We start from the raw sequence: 22681 nt of genomic DNA, 5'->3' as shown, positions 1-22681 counted from the left end.
ATACTTCTGACATTATTGTTAAAGAGAATTATCTGAAAGAGATTTGGGGTTGTAAATATTTAAACATACCCAAGATTAAAGGAGAGAGCTGCTGGTTGGATAACACAGCACAAATGAATTGCTTTAATAGGGCCACATTATAACATTCCTTTCAAACCAATACACATTAGAAAGGTTTTGGTCCCAGAGAAAAAAAAAGGATGACTTACTCCAATGGGGAAAAGAAATAGAGCAGACACCCCAACTTAGAAAGGCCTCATTCAGTAAAAGAAGAAGTTCTATTTGCACAGCTTTACATAAATGACAAAAGGAGAAGCTTAGTCTTTTGAATTTGATCAACTTGGCAGCCAAATTATTCTAATCATTCTAAAGAGGCATCTAAAGCTCTGCAAGGATTATAATTTTTATGTCTATCATTCCGGTTCTTTCAATCAAATGTTTTTCTTTCAATTATGACCTTGTTCCTATGGAAACTATTTGAGGCTTTTGTTACAGTAGAAAGGGTCTTATAAAAGTTAATAATCATTAGCATTAGAGACTGTAAAATATAAACTGTATGCACATAGTTTATACTGAGGGGTGCTCATTCAGGGCTCCACTACCACAAGGTGTGCCTTTTCCAATAAAGCGCTTGAGACATCATTGAAGAAATTAAAATGAAAGGTTCAGACAAAATAAAAGAGAAAACAGAGCTAGCATTACAAGACAACCATTAAACAAGCAACTCTTAAGAAGCTGGCATGTTTTGTTTTTCCTGTTAGGTGACAGCAAAAAAAGAGCCTGGTACCTGTTGGTGTTTGACACATGACATTCTGATAGCTGGATAGCCACCAAAAAAAGAACATTCTCAGAAAAGGGGGGGGGGGAGAGACCCTAAATCACACAGAAAGGAGTATTCCATAAACTTTTGGAACAGTAAGATTATAGTAGAAATGCCAGGCACTAGTCGATGTAGAAGACTGAAAGAGCTATGGAGCACATAGCTGTCTTTTATAAACGAGAAGGAGGGTACCAGCTGGGCTCTCAATGACCAATGACGATCTCTATAAAAGAGGCTCTTCATTCTCTTATGAGCAATTAGTGCAGTGCTACAATGCAGCTGATGATTTAAAGAGCAGAGTGTGATGACAAGATGGCTGTAAGCCCACAGTCACAGTTAGATGCTTCAAACACTAAAGGTCGCAGCATTTTCATTCATCTGGGCCTTTCTTTCATTAATAAAAAGGAACTCCTGTGCAGTGATGTCCTCAGTGGATACAGTGGAGTGTATTACTTAAAAACAATAAACAATTCAAACACAACTATTAGAGATCGCTGCCATTTAGATAAAATCGTTATTTATTTATTTATTTATTTATTTATTTATTTATTTATTTTACCTTTACCCAAATTTAGAACACATGCATTTAATTCATCTTCAACGTGTGCTCAAATCTGACACAATTTGTCACATGACTACAGTGTGGACATTTTTATGTAATGATGCACCAGATACTTGGTAGTATTAAAATATTCCAGAGCTCAAATAAAAATGTGACCTTGCTTTGCATGTAGGGGTGTGAAAGCAAAACTGATTTTCCAGTCTGAGGTGTGTTGAGTTTTCCACCCCATCCCTGATGTCTAGTGAATGAATAAGCATGGGGGGGGGGGAGAGAAACAATTTTGGAATTAATCTTATACATAATAACCACCACCATCAATTAAAACAGTAATGAATGAAATAACTTTTATGGGAAAACATTATGATTATTGTCCCTTTTAATGCAAGTTATTTTAACTATTGATGGGCAGAATAATATTCTGGGATTAAAACTACAACCAGCAAATGTAATGATATTCCCAAGCACTACCCAGTTTGTAAATTAATCAGATGATTAAAGTATATTTCCACACGTTGTATGGGCTAGCACCACTGTTATTGTTGCATATTCTTTTTTGAAACTGAGACAACTACAACTTTTTCCGGAGTGGCATAAACGTTTCTCATTTACTGGGCTGAAGATACCCCTGTTCTTCAGATATGATCCTCTTAAGCATTCACGTTTGCAACTGATGTCTCTTCTGCTTGTCAGACAAGCTGAAAACATGGCTCACATGTAATCCCAGCCCTCTTTGGTTTACATGGCATTGGCATTGGCAAAGTTGGCAGATGAAATAGAGAAGGAAGTAAAAGCACACAGCCAGGGCCCTCATCTGCAACCTCACAAACCATGGTTTGTGATAGACAACTGCCTCAACATGGCCTCTGCATCACAAGAGATCTCGAGTGTCACCACTTCCTCAGCCTGTTCTTTTATCAGGGATATCTTATACAAGCACAAAAACTGTTTTAGCTACCAAGACTACATTGATTTCTGTAAACAGAGCAGACATATTGCTTCCCAAAGTACAAACTACATATAGCTGAGCTAAATTACGACCACACTGTCCAAATGTTTTTCAGCAATACTGCTGAACAATCTGACTCAGTCCTGAAACTACACTTCCTGTGTGACAACATACTTGGCTCAACTGTGCAGATAAATTTTCATACAGTTTTCTGAGACATGCCACATGTGCAGCTAGTCTATACAACTATTTCATAACAGGTCGGAATTCTCTCTGTAGCAAAGAACTTGCTGCATATCTGAGCAGAACCACAGGCAGAAACTGTGGCACCTCTTTACTTGTAGAAGCAGTAGCCTAAAGAGGAACTCACTGAATAAAATCTAGACAATGTCCTAAATAAAGAAATAAATGTGTTTTGCCCTGGGGAAGCTGAACCCTGCTTTGTGGAGGTGATGTGTGGTTGTAGTCACTTTGTAGATAAATGTTGGCCCTTCGGGGTAGGGCAGGTCTAAAATAAAGAAAGCAACAAATTCTTTTCTTTTCTTTTTTCTTTTTGAAATGCATTGCAAAATGCATTCCGGCAGCATTCCAACCAAAGGCAAAGATAAAACCAACAAGCCCCAAGGAAATGCATATTTTGCCTCAATGGAGAAAGCCAAGAATAGAATGGATCAAAAGGGAAGTATCTGCCCTTCCTTTTCCCACATCTCCCAAATCCCAAGAGAACTGCATATGTAAATTGTGCGTCCAAAAAAACAGAATCAAAACATAAAAAACCAAACTGAGCTTCCAACCAGATTCTAAAACTTTTATCTAATGGCATTACTGAAACAGACTAAATAATATTTAAGTGCATTTAAGCTAAGGGAAATAAAGTATTTATTGTCAGTCCCAAGTTATTATCAATACATTGTTGCATTGCCATTCAATCAATCTTTAGACAATGACAAAGCTGGTTTTTTTATTCCATTAGGGCTTAAGCTGAAATTCAGCAAAATTTAAATGCTTCTTTCTATACGATGTAAACAATATTGACCACTTATCTGCTTTACACTCACTCTCTTCCGTTTCCTATTTATACACATTGACATCACATCAAAGAAAGAAAAATGGTTATATATAAACATTATATAGATATATAGTTAGAGATAGAGATAGAGATAGAGATAGAGATAGAGATAGAGATAGAGATAGAGATATAGATACACACACACTCCTGTGGAAAGAATAATGCAAACCATAAGAGGATTTAAGGGCAATAATCAGAAACATTTTCTCTTCCTAGTCATAGTGTGACATTCAGAACTTTCATCAGCACCCAGCCCACTTAATATAACTCACCAACAGTGGAACACTCAGAAAGAAGTTCCAGTGTGTTCAATAGAGTTTACTCCCAAGCAATTGCATTTGAAGACTGCGGAGCTATTAGTTTTTATGACTGTGTAGGTGTAAATAAAAGTGAGGACAACACCTGCAGTGCATTACCCTGAAAGAATGTTAGATTTGTTTTATACTTTCAGGCATATTACATTTAAGTGTCTTCTCAGTCTGTCTTCCAGCCCACCAGGCTTCACTATACCCTTTTTAAGAGCAGCTTCTTGGATCGAGATCTCACATTGTAATTTCCAAATTCCAAAAAGCCAAATATTACTGTGTGATAGGAATTTTGAGGTCTTAGATATATGTTAAACATTCATAAGTGTACCAACCAAGCAGGTACATAGATCAGCACAGGAAGACCTGAAACCATTTTTGATTCCTAAACCGACCAAATGTTTTCTATGCAAGATCAAAGGAAAATGGAAAAGCCTCCCCATTGTCTTTTCCTTCACAAATCCTGTCTTAAGCGCACATTTAAGATATGAAAAGGGTGTGAGCCTGTGACCTGGCTCAGGAACTAAGTATTTATCACTACAAAAGACTGGCCAGGCTCCCCAGGGTATCCAATCAAGTGACCATTAAGCAGGTAACCTGTCAGACGAGATAAACAATGCACTCAGATTTCTGCTGTAGACCGCCTTTTCTGTGATGTATCTGGGGGGTGGTCTTAGGTTACACCCCTTCTGAGATGTATGTATGATGTATGGAGGGGTGGTCTTGAGCTCCAGGGCAGGGAATTTAAAATGTCTATATAAGGGCAGGCACACATTTGTTGTGGGTTCCTCCTCCCTCCTGCGTGTGGTGAGTGAGGACCCTGTTGCAACAGATCAATAAAGATCAGGCTTACTAGCTACTTTGCTTCTCAATATTCTCTGGCTGGCCTCTGTTATTTTCTCCTACCAATAGGGAACCTATGTAAGGACTCTATATGGGCTCTTGGATACCCCATAAGGGGGGAAAGGGCAGATTTTTGTTTACAACAACTGATAGCTGAACACACTTCAGAGACCTTTCAAATTAATCATAAAGGGAAGAGATGCAACTTATTTCACCTACAGCAGGAGCCAGTATTATACCCTGCCTTAGTCACAATGGCTAACTGATGTTTAATCTCTTTTTATGCTACCCACCCAACTGAACTGTGGAGAAATCTGGATGCTTGCACTTTCTTTCCAATTACAGACAACCTCAGAGAAGAGCCATTACTGATATTAACTTGCAAAAGGACAAGGCACCAACTCTCAAGGTGTGCATTTGTTGAGAAAAAGAGTGAATACTATGCTTTACAATAACAGGTTTGCTACACTAGTATCAAACAGGATGAAATGGCAAGTGTCAGCCAACCCACTGTTAAGAAGCTCTATATTTGTGTGTGGTAATAACTATGCAATTAGAAAGGACCACCTACAATTAAAGTCTTTAATTCTATGTGCATTTCATGAATCCCTCTGGTAATTTTGGCGTGTGTATCACTGTACACAACAGAAAAGCTTTATGGGAAAAGAGGTCTCTCTTGCTTTCTTGACCAAAAGAGATGCAGCTGCTCAGCTCCACTCATTTAGTCTACTGGCAAGGAAACCTAACTAAATACCTTTCAGTTTTGCTAACTTTTGCAGTGGGTTTAAATGGAAGTTCAATGGTTTATTTAGACATCTGCCACTACTACCAAGAAACTGACATGATTATAGGTACTATTGCCATGATTCACAGCACACTAACCACCTGCAGCCACATCGGCAAAAATGTTGCCAGTATTGTGCATCAACCAGCAGAAGCAGCTGAGATCCTGCAGCACATTCATTTGGTAGCTCAGAAGGTGCATCTGGTGAGGCTGTCACCCTAACTCTGCAGGCTGTTTGAAGGTGAGAGAACATTCAGAGAGAAATAAGGTCACTGATGGAGCATACATTTTACCAGCTATCCACGATCGTATCAGATACATATGCAAACGCAAATTAAAATCAACAAGTACTGGTTTGTCACCTCAGTTTCCTGCTTTATATTTCTCCGCATTTACTATCAGCAAAATCTTCCCATCTCTGCAGCTGCATAGTCAAATACAATTGTTAGAGCGGAAAAACACTTGAATGAGAAGTGCAACTTCTTCTATCAATTGGTCCCTTACCTTTCCCACCCCAACCTGGCCACAGTGATCCATGCGATAGTCACCTCCAGACTTGACTACTGTAATTCGCTCTATGCGGGGCTGCCCTTGAAGCTGTCCCAGAAACTCCAGCGGGTGCAGAATGCTGCAGCGAGGCTCCTCATGGGATCTCTGCCATGGGAGCATATTCACCCAGTGCTTTTCAAGGGGTCAGATTTAAGGTGCTGCTTTTGACCTTTAAAGCCCTTCATGGCCTAGGACCCTCGTACCTACGGGACCACCTCTCCCAGTATGCCCCACGGAGAGCCTCAAGATCCATAAATAGCAATAGTGGTCTCGGGCCCTAAGGAAGTTAGATTAGCTTCAACCAGAGCCAGGGCCTTTTCAACTCTGGCTCCGGCCTGGTGGAACGCTCTGCCTCATGAGACCAGGGCCCTGCAGGATCTGATTTCTTTCCGCAGGGCCTGTAAGACAGAGTTGTTCCGTCTGGCCTTTGGCTTGGAGCCAGTTTGATTCCCTCCCTCCCTCTCTTTCTTTTTTCTTTTCCTTCTCCTCCTGCGATGAGGCATTTTAATGAGGCATTTTAATATTTTAATGTGTCAATATTTTAATGTTGTATTTTAATTTTGTTTTAAGTTGTAATAATTAAACTTGTTTTTATTATTGCTTGTTAGCCGCCCTGAGCCCGGCCTTGGCTGGGGAGGGCGGGGTATAAATAAAATTATTATTATTATTATTATTATTATTATTATTATTATTATTATTATTATTATCTTTGTAACAAAAACAAACTACTGTACCCCAACATGTACAAAATATTACAAAACTTTTATTTGCTTATTCAGCACAAGCTTATTAAAGGGCAACTATCTGATAAACTTAATTCTCTCCCCATGTACATTTCAAAAGCTTACTTCTTCCTCTTTTGTCTACTGGAAATTCTCTCAAGGATATTTTAGAAATGTAGGCCTGACCACTCAGTTCTGAGCTTTCTTCCTTACCACATTTTCACTTTTTGGCTTGTCAATATTCAAATTAAAGACATAAGAATAAAATGCAGAAGCTACTATTTCCTTAGTGTTAGTTCACAAGACGGTTATCTACAGAGCAGAGCATCCAAAAGAGACCATTTTCAATAGCATAATTCAGTATCTTCCTGTACAATCATTGCTATGCAGCTGAATTATGGCTAACTTAGTAGTGTCCCCCCCCCACGTTAATCCCCCAGTACCACTACACCATCTTAACAACAAACAAGTAAATCCTAAAAGAGAAAGTTGGAAAATTAAATAGCCTACATCTGTTTTCAGTCACTCAGAGCTAGATTAGAATCTAGTATTATGTGCATACATGTATCCGTGCTGTTTCCATTACTCTTCCTTTTTAAATCTGCCAACAAAACTCAATCTTCAGTTTGGTAAATGCAAAGGTTTCTAGCCACCGGTATGTGGAATTCTTATATATTTATTTGCTAAAAGATTACTGACACCTTAAAATTTAAAAAATCTCTAAGCCAGTTTAAATAAAGTTTCCCCACACAACAGAAAACAAAAATGCAACAATTTCACAAGCCACAGAGATCCAGGACAATCAAGGCAGCAGGGAACACACATCACACAACGAAGTGATCACCACACCATGAAGCCATAGCTGTCAACTTTCAGATTTGAAAATAAGGGATCAGGAGCCTCGAAAATAAGGGATCAGCAGCATAACCCATCCCCAGGACAGTCTATGGGATATCTAACAATCCGGGATAGCAGCGGGAAACGGCACTGGAATAAGGGAATTTCCCGCCAAAAAAGGGAAGGTTGACAGCAATGCTTGAAGCAGTCAGGATGGTCATGGGCCGAGAAAACATATAGTAGGCTGCACAGCAGCAAGCATCTTCTTCATATCCCCAGGCATCAACAAAGGAAATGGGTCCCACAAAGGACAGCATAGTGCATTATATACTTCCACTGATACAATGTTGAACCACTCAAGTCTGCATGGAGGCAGGCAACGTTGTCCTCAAAGTGCCTTGCAAAATCATCATGGAGACTATGCTGATCTCTTGCTTCTATGAAGTTCTTGAAGTATTTACCATTTGCTGCAGCCCTCCAGAAAGCCATGCCCCCTCCCCAGTCTTTAAGGCAGCCCTCACCAACCCAATGCCTTTTGTTGTGTTTTGCACTAGAATACTCATCAGGTCCAGCCAGCACCGTGCTCATGGAAGTTATAGTCAAAAGTACCTGGAACATAAGCGGGATGCTTTTCTAGTGGGATTCTCACAGAACACATTCCAGAATTTCAGATATACTTTCAATCCTCCATATAAAGCATTTTGGAGCAGTATTTGGAAGAATAAAAGGCAGCATGACTTCGGTGCTAGCATACACAGGAAACATTTAATATGCTACCAGTTACTCCAAAGCTGTTCAAGTCCACATATTGCAAACGTAATTGCAAAGAACTCACAAACTAACTGCTGCATGTTACTTTTTAAGAAATTTTTTTTTTACTGAATTTATAAACAGCGGTTCCACTTAAGTGTTCCCAAAATTGTTTATCTACACAGCGCTCTCCATTTCCGATGCAGCTATTCTTCGATCAGGTACACATATGTGTTCGTTACTTGATGAGTGCACCTATCAAGCAGTGGCTTGCATTTTTGCATGAGCCACCGAAGTACTTTCACATGACCTCAATAAAATGCAATTCAATGGACTTTGTCTACACTTTCAGCTGTCAGTCATCAGGTTATGCACATGTCTCCAAACACTAAGTTACTCCTTTCCTAGAATTTCAAACTGCATTGCTAACAAATAGTAACCCACATTCAGATTCAAGTTAAAATAGCCAGCCTCTCTGCCTCCTATCCTGTTTCTTATTGTAGTTATCAGTGGAGAAAATGAGTAGAAAGAACACAGCAAGTACAAATAGCTTCAGACAGGCTAGATGCCTGTGCCATTTCTAAGGCAACAAAAGTACTTGCACTTATTAATGAACTGGGCCAATTTGCTTGGTCTTCTCAGATTTACTGCGAACCTTCCAAGCCCATTTAGATGCCATTTCTCCTTTCAACACTGATCTAACACTATTTGTTTGCAAGTCATCTTGCAATATAAGAAACACAATGTTAAAACCAGTGAAAACAGTCATGATGCAGCATCGTTCTGTATTTATTCGGTTTACAGAATCTCTGTATTGCTTTTCAATGAATACTTAGAGAGCAGTGCACAACATGGTAATTAAAACAGGATTAAAATTAAAGCACAATCTATGTAAATTAATCCGCTGAAAACAAGCTGAAAAGCGGGGTAAGGTGATGTTTCACAAATAAGCAAAACAAGAGGGATCTAAACAGGCAGCTGGTGAAAAGGCATTTGAAAGCCCTGATGCAGCTTCTAGGGCCCTGCTTCTTGAAGAAACAAATCTGGCCTCGGACTAAGTTGGAACTAAGAACCGGGTGGCGCTGTGGGTTAAACCACAGAGCCTAGGACTTGCTGATCAGAAGGTCGGCAGTTTGAATCCCCACAATGGGGTGAGCTCCCGTTGCTCAGTCCCTGCTCCTGCCAACCTAGCAGTTCGAAAGCACGTCAAAGTGCAAGTAGATAAATAGGTACTACTCCGGCGGGAAGACAAACGGCATTTCCGTGCACTGCTCTAGTTCGCCAGAAGCGGCTTAGTCATGCTGGCCACATGACCCGGAAGCTGTACACCGGCTCCCTCGGCCAATAAAGTGAGATAAGCGTCACAACCCCAGAGTTGGCCATGACTGGACCTAATGGTCAGTGGTCCCTTTACCTTTAAGAACCGGGTCTCTCTGAATGATTTTATACCTTACAGAGGTATCCGGAGCCTAGGACTGAACTGGGTCCAGAAAACACAGTGGTTACCAATGTAATTTTTCAATACCAGTATACCATGACCATTCAGACTTAAATTCCAAGCTAAGTCACACAGTGGTATCTTTTACCAACTGCAGCTTCCAAACCATTTTCACAGACAAACTCAGAAAAAGTGCACTGCAACACTCCAACATAAAGGTTGTCATGAAAGAGAGTGGTCAGGTTTCTAGCTCTCAGGCACGGCTGCACCTGGCACACCACTGAAACTGGATCACAGCTGTCACCTGAAAATTCAGGAATAAAGCTGGGTACCTCCAAGCTGTAAACAAGATATTTTAGGAACAGCATAACCCCATCCCAAGCAGGCCTTTCCCCTTTCAATTATTCAACAGTTTCCCCAGCTGCCCTTACTTTCATTTTGGTTGGACTGAACATATTTCACCATGGGTAAGGGCCAAATTAGTTGTTATGTACAGATGCATATAACCTCCTTACCCTTAAGGGGCGGAAATAGAAACAGCCTGGGGAGGCTGCTACTCGGTGCTTATTCCCTTTCCTACAGACATTTTTTTCTGCTCAAAATCCAACACAAACTCACTCAAGGGGCTTATTGTTTCTTCAAAAATAGCTGGAGGTGTGCAATTCTGGAGTGAGAATGGGGACGAGCCAGTGGAAATGGACGGTAGGAATGTCGTTCCCATCTGCCTTTAACATCTACTATGACCCTTTGAATTGTCTTTTATGACAACTGGTCTTGTATAAACGTCAAAAGTATTTTGGAGATACACGCATACACATCACCAAGATAGCAAACCTGCATTGAAAGAAGAGAATACAAGCCAGCAACACAAGAACAGTAACAGTTTTCACTTTGTACTCACTCTTACAAAGTTGTCAGGGAACAAACCTCTTCTGCCTTTAAGCTGTCCTTCCCACCAACCTCCATCCTCTTTCCTGATATTGGTGATTATGTCACCGACAGCGATTGTCAGCTCATCATCATGCTGAGCCTTGTAGTCAAACTCCACTATCGCCTCCACTGGAAAGGGAAAAACAGAGCCATATGTTACAGAATTTAAACAAAAACGCCCAAAAACACAATTTAAGAAAACTCAGCAAATATATTTTTGTAGCTCTGCAGATTTAATGAACCACAATTTTAAAATGTGCAGCAATTTCACCAGCAGCATTTAATGAGCTAACAGCTTGAAAAATAAATTTAGGAACCAAAACTAAATGTAATGATCAACTATATATATCAGAGAGAGATAGAGATCTCATTTAAAAAAATCCTGGGTGTAATCAGCTATCATTAATAGAATGCATACAATTTATACATGCATACAATTTAATCTAAGTAAAGCTTATCAAGTTATAGAAAAGTGTTAAAGTATACTTAGAACATTAGAGATCTAAACAAAACAGGACCCAAATCAAGAGTCAGTTACCAGAGTATCTCAGAAATATTTCATATATGTTAACCACTGATCTACAGCGGATAACATTACAGTGGTACCTCTAGTTACATACTTAATTCGTTCCGGAGGTCCGTCCTTAATCTGAAACTGTTCTTAACCTGAAGCACCACTTTAGCTAATGGGGCCTCCCGCTGCTGCCACGCCACTGGAGCACGATTTCTGTTCTCATCCTGAAGCAAAGTTCTTAACCCGAGGTACTATTTCTGGGTTAGAGGAGTCTGTAACCTGAAGCATATGTAACCTGAAGCATATGTAATCCGAGGTACCACTAAAGCAGGCAGGTAAAAAATATACCAGATCATATGCTCACTAATTAAAAAAAATAAATTTAAAAACATTTTATGCCCTCACAGTGGCTGATAAATACTATAGCCACAATAAAACAAGATTGGTATAGTCCCTCAATCACGGATCTCAACAGTTTCCCTTATTTTAGCTCAAACCAGGCATTGCCAAACTTGGCCCTCCAGCTATTTTGGGACTATAATTCCCATCATCTCTGACCACTGGTCCTGTTAGCTAGGGATGATGGGAGTTGTAGTCCCAAAACAGCTAGAGGGCCAAGTTTGGCCATGCCTGGCTTAGACCATACTGCAATCACATTTTGCTTTGCATGGAACTGGTTTTCCTGTCACTCGTTTCTTTCTTTATATACCTCTGTTAATATTTTTTTTCTAACACAAAATGGAAAGACCAAACCTTTGGCAATCACAGTAGTGGCGTATTCTATGTTTTTCAGCATCAGACCATGGGTAGTCAATTGAATATTTAAGAAGTAATGAAAATGCTTCCATGTTCCAGAATGAGATTTGGAGTATTGTTTGTATGCTGTTTGGAGTGGCGTTTTCCCCACAGGTGCAATTCTTAGTTGTTGTCACCATTGATACAAACATCCTGGTAAATAACCATCCCAGTAGTACTATCCTGTTGAAGCAGCCAGGCTGTCAGAATCCCAAACAGCTGCATTTAGAAATCCCAGACTCTTTCAGAGTAGAAACATCCCCAGGACACATTCCTTCAGCATATTTACAACTTAAGAGGTTGAAAGGAGCAAGTAAAGAAATACCAGCAAGCATCAGCTTTCAATGCATATCATTTCTGCCTGTGCCGTAAGTGTGTGCTGGGGTTGTCAGGGAAACAAGCAGCTGAGACAGTCAGGGTAATGTTGACCAATACAGTTAATAAGAGGATAAAACATTAGATGGCTACACCTATATATTGCAGCAATCTATACCCCCCAAACATGAGAAGGGGACCACTGATTCTTGAAAGCATTTCATAGGATGCTAAATAGCAATGAGACTACTGTCAACGTGCTGGTACTGGTGTACAAAGCCCTATACAGCTTGGGACCAGAATCATAGCTGTCAACTTACAGATTTGAAAATAAGGGACCAGCAGCCTCGAAAATAAGGGATCAGCAGCCAAAATAAGGGATTTTAGTCAACCAGCTAAAATACACAGTTAAAAGGGACCAGATAATTTTGGAGAGCAGCGCCGGTTTTTAGCCCTTCGTTTCCAGAGGTTGCTGCTCAAGACAACAGCTAATGAAACACTACAATTAAATAACTACAAGCAGCAACCACTTTTCACGCAAAACGAAGTCCAAGCTATGAAGATGCTGCTGCAGTTCTGTATCTTTTCTCTCATGCTCCATCTGCAGCTCTCAGTTCCATCAGGGGGCGGGAGGAAGAGAGGTGTGGGGGGGGGGGAATAGCGCCCGAAGTAAACCCGCAGATCAGACTATCTATGCTAGTCTACCACTACAAATCTATGGGAGAAGCACTTGCGGTCCTTCCTCCGCTTTCCCCCTCTACGGTTAGCCCTTGGAACACCTGCCCGCGCCTCCTCCACCTCCTCCTCCTCCTCCTCCTCTCTCTGAACTGCTTTCTCTATGGTTGCCCTCGCTCTCCTCTCAAGGCTCCTCAGCAATTCATAGGCCACACCAGGCTGCCCATCTCATCCGGGTCCTTCAACGGCGCAGCTGCAGTACGGCCTAGTGGGAGCAGCGGCGGCGGAAATGGGCAGAGGGGAGGCCCCAGACAGAGATGATCAGTTTGGCGGCCACGAGGAGGATGGCGGCGAAAGGGCCCGAGGCTCCCGCCAGTCCTGGCGGGGAGGGGCTCCCGGGAGCCGAGGCTGGTGAGAGGAGGCCGGAGGGGGGTGGGCCAGGCAGCCAAGCAACACAGTTGGAGCCTCCCTCCTCCCTGGCCGGCAGGGAGGGAGGGAGAGGAGCTGCTTCCTTTGAAACCCAGGAAATTTAAGGGGCATCATCAATAAGGGACAGCAGCAGGACATGGCGCTGGGATAAGGTAGTTTCCCACCAAATAAGAGACGGTTGACAACTATGACCAGAATACCTAAAAGATAATCTCCTACATACCCAACCAATCACTCCGTTCTGAAGGAGAGGGCATCCTGCGAATACCAGGAGGGCCATTCCACACTATGTCAGAATTGGGCATTGAGTGTGATGCCACCTAACCTTTAGAACGTCCTCCCATTACCTATCAGACAGACTCTACTGTCTGTTCAGCATCTGCTAAATATGTTCCTCTTTCAACAAGCTTTCTAAAATCCTTGTCCCAGTTGGTATCTGTCTTGAATTTGAATTCAGCTGACTGGAGCAGCCCAGCCAGATGGGTGAAGTTATTATTTGCTGTTTTAAATTGATTTTGTATTTGTAATTAAAAAAAAAAATTATACCCAAGGGCTTTGTTTTATAAATGTCATGATATTGTACATCGCTTCAGGATGCTTCACAGGAAGCAATTCATAAATAAGATTATCAACAACAACAACAACAACAATGTATCTTAAACGAGTTTGCTCCTGATAGTCCCAGAGTAAACAATTAACATGTTATTGGCAGTTGTTTAGAAACAGAGAGTTATATATCAAGCATCCAGGAGGATAAACACTCCTGGACACTATAGGCCATTTCATCTTATTAAGTATGCCACTTAATAGCCTCTCTCACTGTTACAGCAACAGCCAAGGCAACATTTTTCCACCTTCGCCGCATCAAGCAGTTGGTCCCTTACCTTTCCCGCCCCGACTTGGCCACAGTGATCCATGCGACGGTCATCTCCAGGCTTGACTACTGTAATTCGCTCTATGTGGGGCTGCCCTTGAAGCTGTCCCAGAAACTCCAGCGGGTACAGAATGCTGCAGCGAGGCTCCTCACGGGATCTCTGCCATGGGAGCATATTCACCCAGTGCTTTTCAAGCTGCACTGGCTCCCGGTGAAGTACAGGGTCAGATTTAAGGTGCTGCTTTTGACCTTTAAAGCCCTTCACGGCCTAGGACCCTCGTACCTACGGGACCGCCTCTCCCGGTATGCCCCACGGAGAGCCTCAAGGTCCATAAATAGCAACACCCTAGTGGTCCCGGGCCCTAAGGAAGTTAGATTGGCTTCAACCAGAGCCAGGGCCTTTTCAACTCTGGCTCCGGCCTGGTGGAACGCTCTGCCTCATGAGACCAGGGCCCTGCAGGATCTGATTTCTTTCCGCAGGGCCTGTAAGACAGAGTTGTTCCGCCTGGCCTTTGGCTTGGAGCCAATTTGATTCCCTCCCTCCCTCTCTTTTTTCTTCTTCTTTTCCTTCTCCTCCTGCGATGAGGCTACATTTTAATATTTTAATGTTCCATTATTTTAATGTTGTATTTTATTTTTGTTTTTAAGTTGTAATCATTCTTCTTGTTTTTATTATTGTTTGTAAGCCGCTCTGAGCCTGGCCTTGGCTGGGGAGGGCGGGGTATAAATAAAAAATTATTATTATTATTATTATTATTATTATTATTATTACCTCAAATCTGCACAGACATACAGAATTCCAACAGTGAAACCCTTAGTCTGTACATATTTGCAGTATTTCCACATTAATAAAAGAGCTGTGACAAATGTTAAAAGTCTCAGAGCTCCAATTAAAGTCAAACGCAAATCATTCAGTGACTCCTGTAGGTCATAGGATTGTGTTCGACAAAGGCATACTTGAAGAGCCTTTGAAAGCAACGCTTTGATTTAGTCTTAAGTCCACTGAGTTCCCTGGAACTATTGTGAATATGACATAGTGAACATCTCCTTAGGTATTCCCTCCAAAGTAATCTGTACCAAAGCAGTACACGTGATTTTTGATCATAAGGTGAAAGTTTGTTCCCATGCCAACACAATCGGTTGTTAAGGACATTCTTTAACAGTGAAATCGGAACAGCAAAGAAAACACCCGTAAGGTGGCATTAAAATCAATTATTTCCAATGCTGCTGTAACCATAATGAATCCACTGTCAAGAAGCCTGGAACAAAGATTTTAGACTGATATTTAGAGACAGTAAGATACCTTTGTCAAAGGCACCGATTGTGTGCAACTTAACGGCTACACAGAAGGAGTGGTTTGGAGACTTTTGTTTCCCCTTTTATAGTTAACCAAAGTTTGCTATGCCATCAGAAACTGATTAACATTAACCATACTTAGTTTAAGCGAGTGCTGTGCCAAATCCTGGCCCTTTTTCCATTATTCTGTTTCAGGCATTGTTTTCCTGCTTTTTTCATAAGGGTGAGGGAGAGAACATAGAAGAAATTTCTTTTAGGGATGGCGGATTGGTCTTTTCTTTTAAACTTAACTATATGAGGTGATGAGATAGTCAAAATGTGGTAAGCAGCAGAGCAGGGCTCTTCACACACACAGGCTTCCTTGCCTGCAAAACATCCTAGACTTCCCAAATGACCACTCAGCATAAGATGTCCACATCTATGAGCATTGTTGTTGTTGTTTACTAAGGAAAGCTTTATGGGTGAATCTATAGTACCCAACTACAGGTGTTAATAGAATGATATAGGAAGCTGCCTTATGCCGAGTTAGACCATTGGTACAGTTAGCTCAGGGACGTGGGTGGCGCTGTGGTCTATACCACAGAGCCTAGGACTTGCCGATCAGAAGGTCAGCAGTTCGAATCCCCGCAACGGGGTGAGCTCCCGTTACTCGGTCCCTGCTCCTGCTAACCTAGCAGTTCGAAAGCACGTCAAAGTGCAAGTAGATAAATAGGTACCGCTCCGGCAGGAAGGTAAATGGCATTTCTGTGCGCTGCTCTGGTTCACCAGAAGCGGCTTAGTCATGCTGGCCACATGACCCAGAAACTGTACGCCGGATCCCTCGGCCAGTAAAGCGAGATGAGCGCCGCAACCCCAGAGTTGGCCACAACTGGACCTAATGGTCAGGGGTCCCTTTACCTTTACCTTTACAGTTAGCTCACTACAGTCTACACCAGGGGTCAGCAACATTTTTCACCCATGGGCCAGTCCACCGAACCTCAGACCATGTGGTGGGCCAGATTATATTTTTTGGGGGGAAATGGACGAATTCCTATGCCCCACAAATAACCCAGAGATGCATTTTAAATAAAAGCAAACACTCTACTCATGTAAAAACACACTGATTCCCGGACCTTCCGTGGGCCGGATTGAGAAGGCGATTGGGCCGCATCTCACCTCCGGGCCTTAGGTTGCCTACCCCTGGTCTACACTTACTAACAGCAGCTTTCTGGGGTTTCAGAAAAGAGTGCCTTGAGATGCTGGAGAATGAACCTTGTACTTTATGCATGGAAAGCATGTGCCTTATGAAATAATGAGCATAATCATAATGAAGAAACAGCTACCATACATCAAAATCTATCTCTTTCCTGTATGGCTTTACATATTACAGTTTATGTTTCCATTATCATGCTACCTTTTCAACTCATAAAGAGCAGCCAAGGTGACTAATAACTTTGTCATAATAATAAAACACATGAACATCAAAAATCCAATCAAACAAACCATTCAACCATGTTAGATACAGTAATAAAATTAACTGGCAGCATTCAGCGTTAACTAATCACTGCCCACGGATAAGGTCCCCAAAGCCTTAGTGAAATGGTTTCGCCTGCTTTCCAAAGCAACAAGTGTTGAAAATCTGGCTCTGAGGGCATCCTGAAGAGAAGAAAATACACAACACAAAGGGGCCTCCTCCAAGCTCAGATGCCAGCAGGCTGCATCTGATTATCACATGGGGATGGATTTTCAAGGCATCCTATGAGTCACCCCAGAACCAAATAATTTAAAAACATTAAAAGTTAACACCATCATCTTGAATTGGACCCAGGAGCAAACAAGCAACCAACATAGCTTTCTCAACACTTGATACAGCTACATAATCCATGGGGCTAGCCAACAGTCAGGCAGCCATGTACTGAAAGTCAGCAGCAAAATGATCAAGCAACTTGTCTCATGAAGAAAGGTAATCCTATTTAGGGCTTTTTAGCTTAGAAAAGACCTAGGGGGTGGGGGGACATGATGGGTGTATTTAAAAAAATGCATGGTGAAGTTAGAGAGAAGTTTTTCGTTCGCTCATAATACTCAGGGAAATCCAATGAAACTGACTCAAGATTCAAAACAGACTAAAGAAAGTGCTTATCTGCACAGGGGATGGTTAAACTGTGGAATTCACTTCAAGATATATTGATGTTCCCAATATATCTGGTATCTGAAGAAGTGTGCATGCACACGAAAGCTCATACCAAGAACTGACTTAGTTGGTCTTTAAGGTGCTACTGGAAGGAATTTGTTTTGTTTTGATGTTCCCAAATTTGTATAGCTTTAAAATAGAATTACAGTGATACCTCGGGTTAAGAACTTAATTCGTTCTGGAGGTCTGTTCTTAACCTGAAACTGTTCTTAACCTGAAGCACCACTTTAGCTAATGGGGCCTCCCGCTGCCGCCGCACCGCTGCTACACAATTTCTGTTAACCCGAGGTAATATTTCTGGCTTAGCCGAGTCTGTAACCTGAAGTGTATGTAACCTGGAGCGTATGTAACCTGAGGTACCACCGTAGACAAATTCACGAAGGATGAGGTTATCAGCGGCTATAAGCAACATAGGCTATGTTCCACATCCACTCTCATCGAGGCACTATGGCTCTGAATATAGGTTGCTAAGAACTGTGGACCCACTTGCAGCGACCTCTCCCCAAGGAGCAAGGCCTAGACTGTGAAGGAGAACAAACTGGACAAAACCCTGTCCACTCAGCCCAGTCAGAATTCAAACCAGGCAGCTGGCACAAAAGCCTGCCAATCCCCAGTGGCCAAACTGCTCCCTGAGGGGTAGGGGTTCTCTGCAACAGGCTGCAACAGCCACCCCCACCCCCGTCTGGGTAAGCAGCCATTACAGGTGAGAAGAGCACTGCTGCAGGTCTGGTACGGCTTTTAGGCTTCACCAAGACATCCAGTTGGCCACTCTGAGAACAGCAGACCAAACTAGATGGGCATTTGGCCTGACTCAATAGAGTTCTTCTATGTTCCGTGTCAATATGTACTAAGCACAGCCATCAAAAGAGCACCAGAACAACTCTATTTTAAGAATATGGATTGCGCCCAGAAGCAGTAAAGCAGCGGGACAGGGCAGCTATTTCAAGCAGAGAAGCAGAAAGCAGTAAACAGTGCCAAACCTTTCATTTGCCCAATTCACTCCAGTAGCCCATCCTCCAGCTAGACTCATATCTAGTCTTAGAGATGTGGAAGATGACAACAAGCTAGGAAAGGAGAGGCAAAAGCTGTAGCAAGCAGTAGGCAAGGAACACATTTTAGCACGGCCTTCTGGGTAAAATTGCTCCTTCAAATACAGCGTAAACACTTTTGGCTCAACTGCATTCTAAAGCAGCAATCCTGCGATATAAAATTCCAAAGAGTTGCAAGCTTCCACACTAAACGTAATCTATGTATTAATCAATTTGTGTGCTATTTAAATTGCAAACAAGGCAGCCAGTGTGAGGGGAGATAATCAAATATTTCACAATGACATATGATGCAGCAGGCGGAATATAACCTGTGACTCTCCAGATGCTTTTAGACCCCAGCTCTCACCAGCCCCAGCTTGCATGGCCTATAATAAGGCACAATGGGAGTTTCAGTGCAGCAACATGTGGATGGGCCACAGATTAGCCACCCCCTGCCAAAACCTACTTTAATATCAAACTGCTAATTACATTCAAGTATGATTCTTTGCTAATGAGCATTTCTTTACATTTTGTAAATAATTAAAACTGGAATAAATATGGAGTTAGGGAAAGACCCGTGCCCCTTTCCCCCTCGCTCTTTCACAACAAATTTCCTGGAATTTGCCTGAAAAGACAGTAATTAAGAACAGGAATTGTTTTGAAACATTACATATTTCACTCCTTATGTTAGCCTTCTCCATGATTAGAAAAATCTGTATCCCATCCATTACCTCTTTTTAAAAGGCTATACAGGCTTTTAAAGCTCTATCATAGATAATTTAGCAAGATGCAGTGTTGCACGTCTTTAAAATTAACCTACCATTCCAAAGAAGCTTTTCACCACCCTCATTGCTAATTAGAACAGCTTAAAATTGTCAAAAGCATCAAACTATAGCTGGCTATTTTAACAGGCCATTTTTCTAAAGCATTTTTATTTTATACCTAAATTGTTATGCAAATACAGTTACTGAGGCTGAAATCCTATGAACACTTAACTGGGTGTAAATCCCACTGAACTCAATGGGATTTACTTCAGAGTAGACATGTATAGGATTACACTCTAAGAAAATAATCCACCATTACAAGGCATACCGAAAGTAATGCTGATTTAGGCATGAGAAATGCTTTGTGGATTGTCCTCTAAGCTATTACATAAAATGACAATTAAAATTGTATGAGAACAAGTACATAAGAGAAATAGGAATAATTTACCAAAATAACTTTACATACCAGAGGAAAAAGGAAGAGAAAGGGATGTGTACACACAACAGAAGAAATCTGCTGCTTTGAAAAAAGATGAAATGCTTTTAACAAATTTGATTTCAGAATAGCTAGTATATTTTAGGTGTTCCATAAATACAAAAAAAGAGAGTTATTCAGATCTGTGTCAGGTGCCACTGATTCAGTTATAATAATTTGCTAATATATTCCTACTTTAGCCTCCTATTTTAAAGGAACTCCAAATAAAAGTGCAGGCATATACAAACCATAAAAAGCGGGGGGGGGGGGGCATTTTGCACTCAATAATCCACAATCTGAAATCCTACACTACTAAGCAAGCCATAGGGGAAGAAAAATGAGTACAGCTGTAGAATAAAGCTGTAGAATAGATCTTTGTCCAAGTAGGGAAGCAATACTTTCAGTTTCCGCTTTAAATCTTCTTCTTTGGCGATCACTTGTAGCCGAGTAAGATTGTCTTCCATAAACACGGTTTTAACAATGAGTCCGTAAGTGACTGTGGAGGTCAATTCTGGATCCACACAGCCTTCCACAGTGGGGACATTGGTTTCCGGACGGGAGTTGATCACGGTGTGGATTTGCCAAGTGTGCCTTCCTCCTAGCACGTTTCTCCCTTGTGTCCTGAGTTCGAGTGTCTTCAAAGCCCATGACACCTTTGGTAAAGGCTGTTCTCCAGCTGGAGCGCTCGCAGGCCAGTGTTTCCCAATTGTCAGTGTTTATACTACATTTTTTTAGATTTGCCTTGAGACTGTCTTTAAACCTCTTTTGTTGACCACCAGCATTACACTTTCCGTTTTTAAGTTCGGAATAGAGTAGTTGCTTTGGAAGACGATCATCAGGCATCCGTACAACATGACCAGTCCAACGAAGTTGATGTTGAAGAATCATTGCTTCCACACTGGTGATCTTTGCTTCTTCCAGTACACTGACATTAGTTTGCCTGTCTTCCCAAGTGATGTGTAAAATTTTTAGGAGACACCGTTGATGGAATCTTTCGAGGAGTTGGAGATGGCATTTGTAAGTAGTCCATGTTTCACAAGCATATAGTAAGGTTGGTAGTACAATAGCTTTGTAAACAAGCATTGTAGTTTCCCTGCGAATGTCCCGGTCCTCAAATACTCTGCACTTCAATCAGGAGAAAGCCGCACTCGCAGAGCTCAGGCAATGCTGGATTTCGGCATCAATGTTGGCCCTTGTGGAATAATAACTGCCTAGGCAGAAGTGATCAACATTTTCCAACAATACACCATTAAGTTGGATTTGTGCGCTGCAGAGGGGTTATTTTGTACTTGTTGGTGCAGCACTTTGGTTTTTTGGATGTTGAGTGATAGGACAAGCCTTTTGTAAGCTTTTGCAAAGATATTTAGGATGGTTTGGAGGTCATCCTCTGAGCGTGCACACACTACGTTGTCATCAGCATACTGAAGCTCTATGACGGAAGTTATGGTAACCTTATTCTTTGCTTTCAGCCTGCTCAGACTGAAGAGCTTTCCATCTGTTCGATATATGATTTCTACTCTGGTGGGGTTTCCCTTCGACAAAGTGTAGGATCATGGCAATGAAAATAATGAATAGAGCTGGGGCAATAACACAACCCTGTTTAACGCCTGATCCCACTGTGAATGGTTCACTTTGAAAGCCATTGTTATTTGCGATTGTTGCTGTCATATTATCATGGAGGAGCTGAATGATGTTTATAAATTTATCTGGGCAGCCAATTTTCAGAAGGACAGTCCACAGGGCATTACGATATACAGTGTAGAAAGCCTTAGCTAGGTCAATAAACGCCATATACAGGGGTTGGTTTTGCTCTCTGCGTTTTTCTTGAAGCTGTTGAGCAGTGAAAATCATGTCCACTGTCCCCCTAGAAGGCCGAAAACCATTTTGGGATTCAGGAAGGGTCACCTCAGATATTGTTACGAGAAGGTTTGCTATGATCCTTGCAAGAATTTTCCCGGCCGCAGCTAATAGAGAGATGCCTCAATAGTTTCCACAATCAGTTCTGTCACCTTTTAAAAAGAGATTGATAATTTTGGCATCTCTAAAGTCTGCTGGGATTTCTTGTGTAAGTTAAATTCCACCCACTTTGAAGATTTCAGCAGGTATCCCATCAGGTCCACTGGCTTTGTTGTTTTTCATTTGGTTAATAGCTGTACACAACTCTCCCAGATTTGGAGATACTGCAAGCTCATCTCTAACTTGTTTTTGCGGAATTTGTGAGAGGACCTCAGCAGCTACGGGGGAGTTGCGGTTAAGGAGATGTTGGTAATGTTCTTTCCAGCGCAGTGCAATAGCTTCTTTATCTTTTAGAAGTGTGATACCGTCTGCTGAGCGTAGGGGGCATATGCCATGATTTATTGGCCCATAGATGGTCTTTGTGGCTTTAAAGAAACTCTGTGCATCATGAGTGTCAGCTAAGTGCTGAATCTCTTGAGCTTTTTTTTATCCACCAGGTGTTTTTTAGTTCTCTGGTTCTTCTTTGAACCTCAGCCTTAGCGTTGGCATAGGTTTTTTTCTTAGTGGCACAATTTCTATCTCTTTGCCAGATCTAAAAGGCCTTCCTTTTCTTGTCAGTGATGCATTCCTTTTCTTGTCAATGATGCATTCAATCCCAATTCTTGTATTGATGTAGGCAGGAGTTTTTCAAGAGTGAAAGTCCTGTCATTCTCATCAAACCAGTTCTGGTGTTTCTTGGTTTGGTATGCAATAGTTTGTTCACAGGCTGCAATGATGGATGTTTTTTAGCTTGGTCCAGTGTTCCTCAATGTTATCAGGGAATTCTGAAAGTAGA

The 22681-nt window shown here is 41.6% G+C and overlaps 1 protein-coding gene across 4 annotated transcripts in view; it reads right to left on the bottom strand.

Annotated features, from left to right (window-relative positions):
- Positions 1–22681, bottom strand: part of SH3KBP1 (SH3 domain containing kinase binding protein 1) — a 140710-nt gene that overhangs the window by 106623 nt on the left and 11406 nt on the right. For 2 of the 4 annotated variants that reach the window (XM_081859099.1, XM_081859101.1), the window contains exons 1-2: positions 18604–18625; positions 10527–10684 (exon numbers count right to left, since the gene is read on the bottom strand). In XM_081859099.1, coding sequence (XP_081715225.1) covers positions 10527–10684; positions 18604–18610 — 165 coding nt within the window. In that variant the 5' untranslated portion in view covers positions 18611–18625. Of the gene's footprint in view, positions 1–10526; positions 10685–18603; positions 18626–22681 lie in introns of those variants that run through there. The other 2 variants (XM_081859100.1, XM_081859102.1) reach the window with 2 other exon arrangements.

Source organism: Podarcis erhardii, assembly GCF_964252035.2.
Source record: "Podarcis erhardii genome assembly, chromosome: 4".
NCBI lineage: Eukaryota > Metazoa > Chordata > Lepidosauria > Squamata > Lacertidae > Podarcis > Podarcis erhardii.
This window is presented reverse-complemented; position numbering and strand designations above follow the sequence as displayed.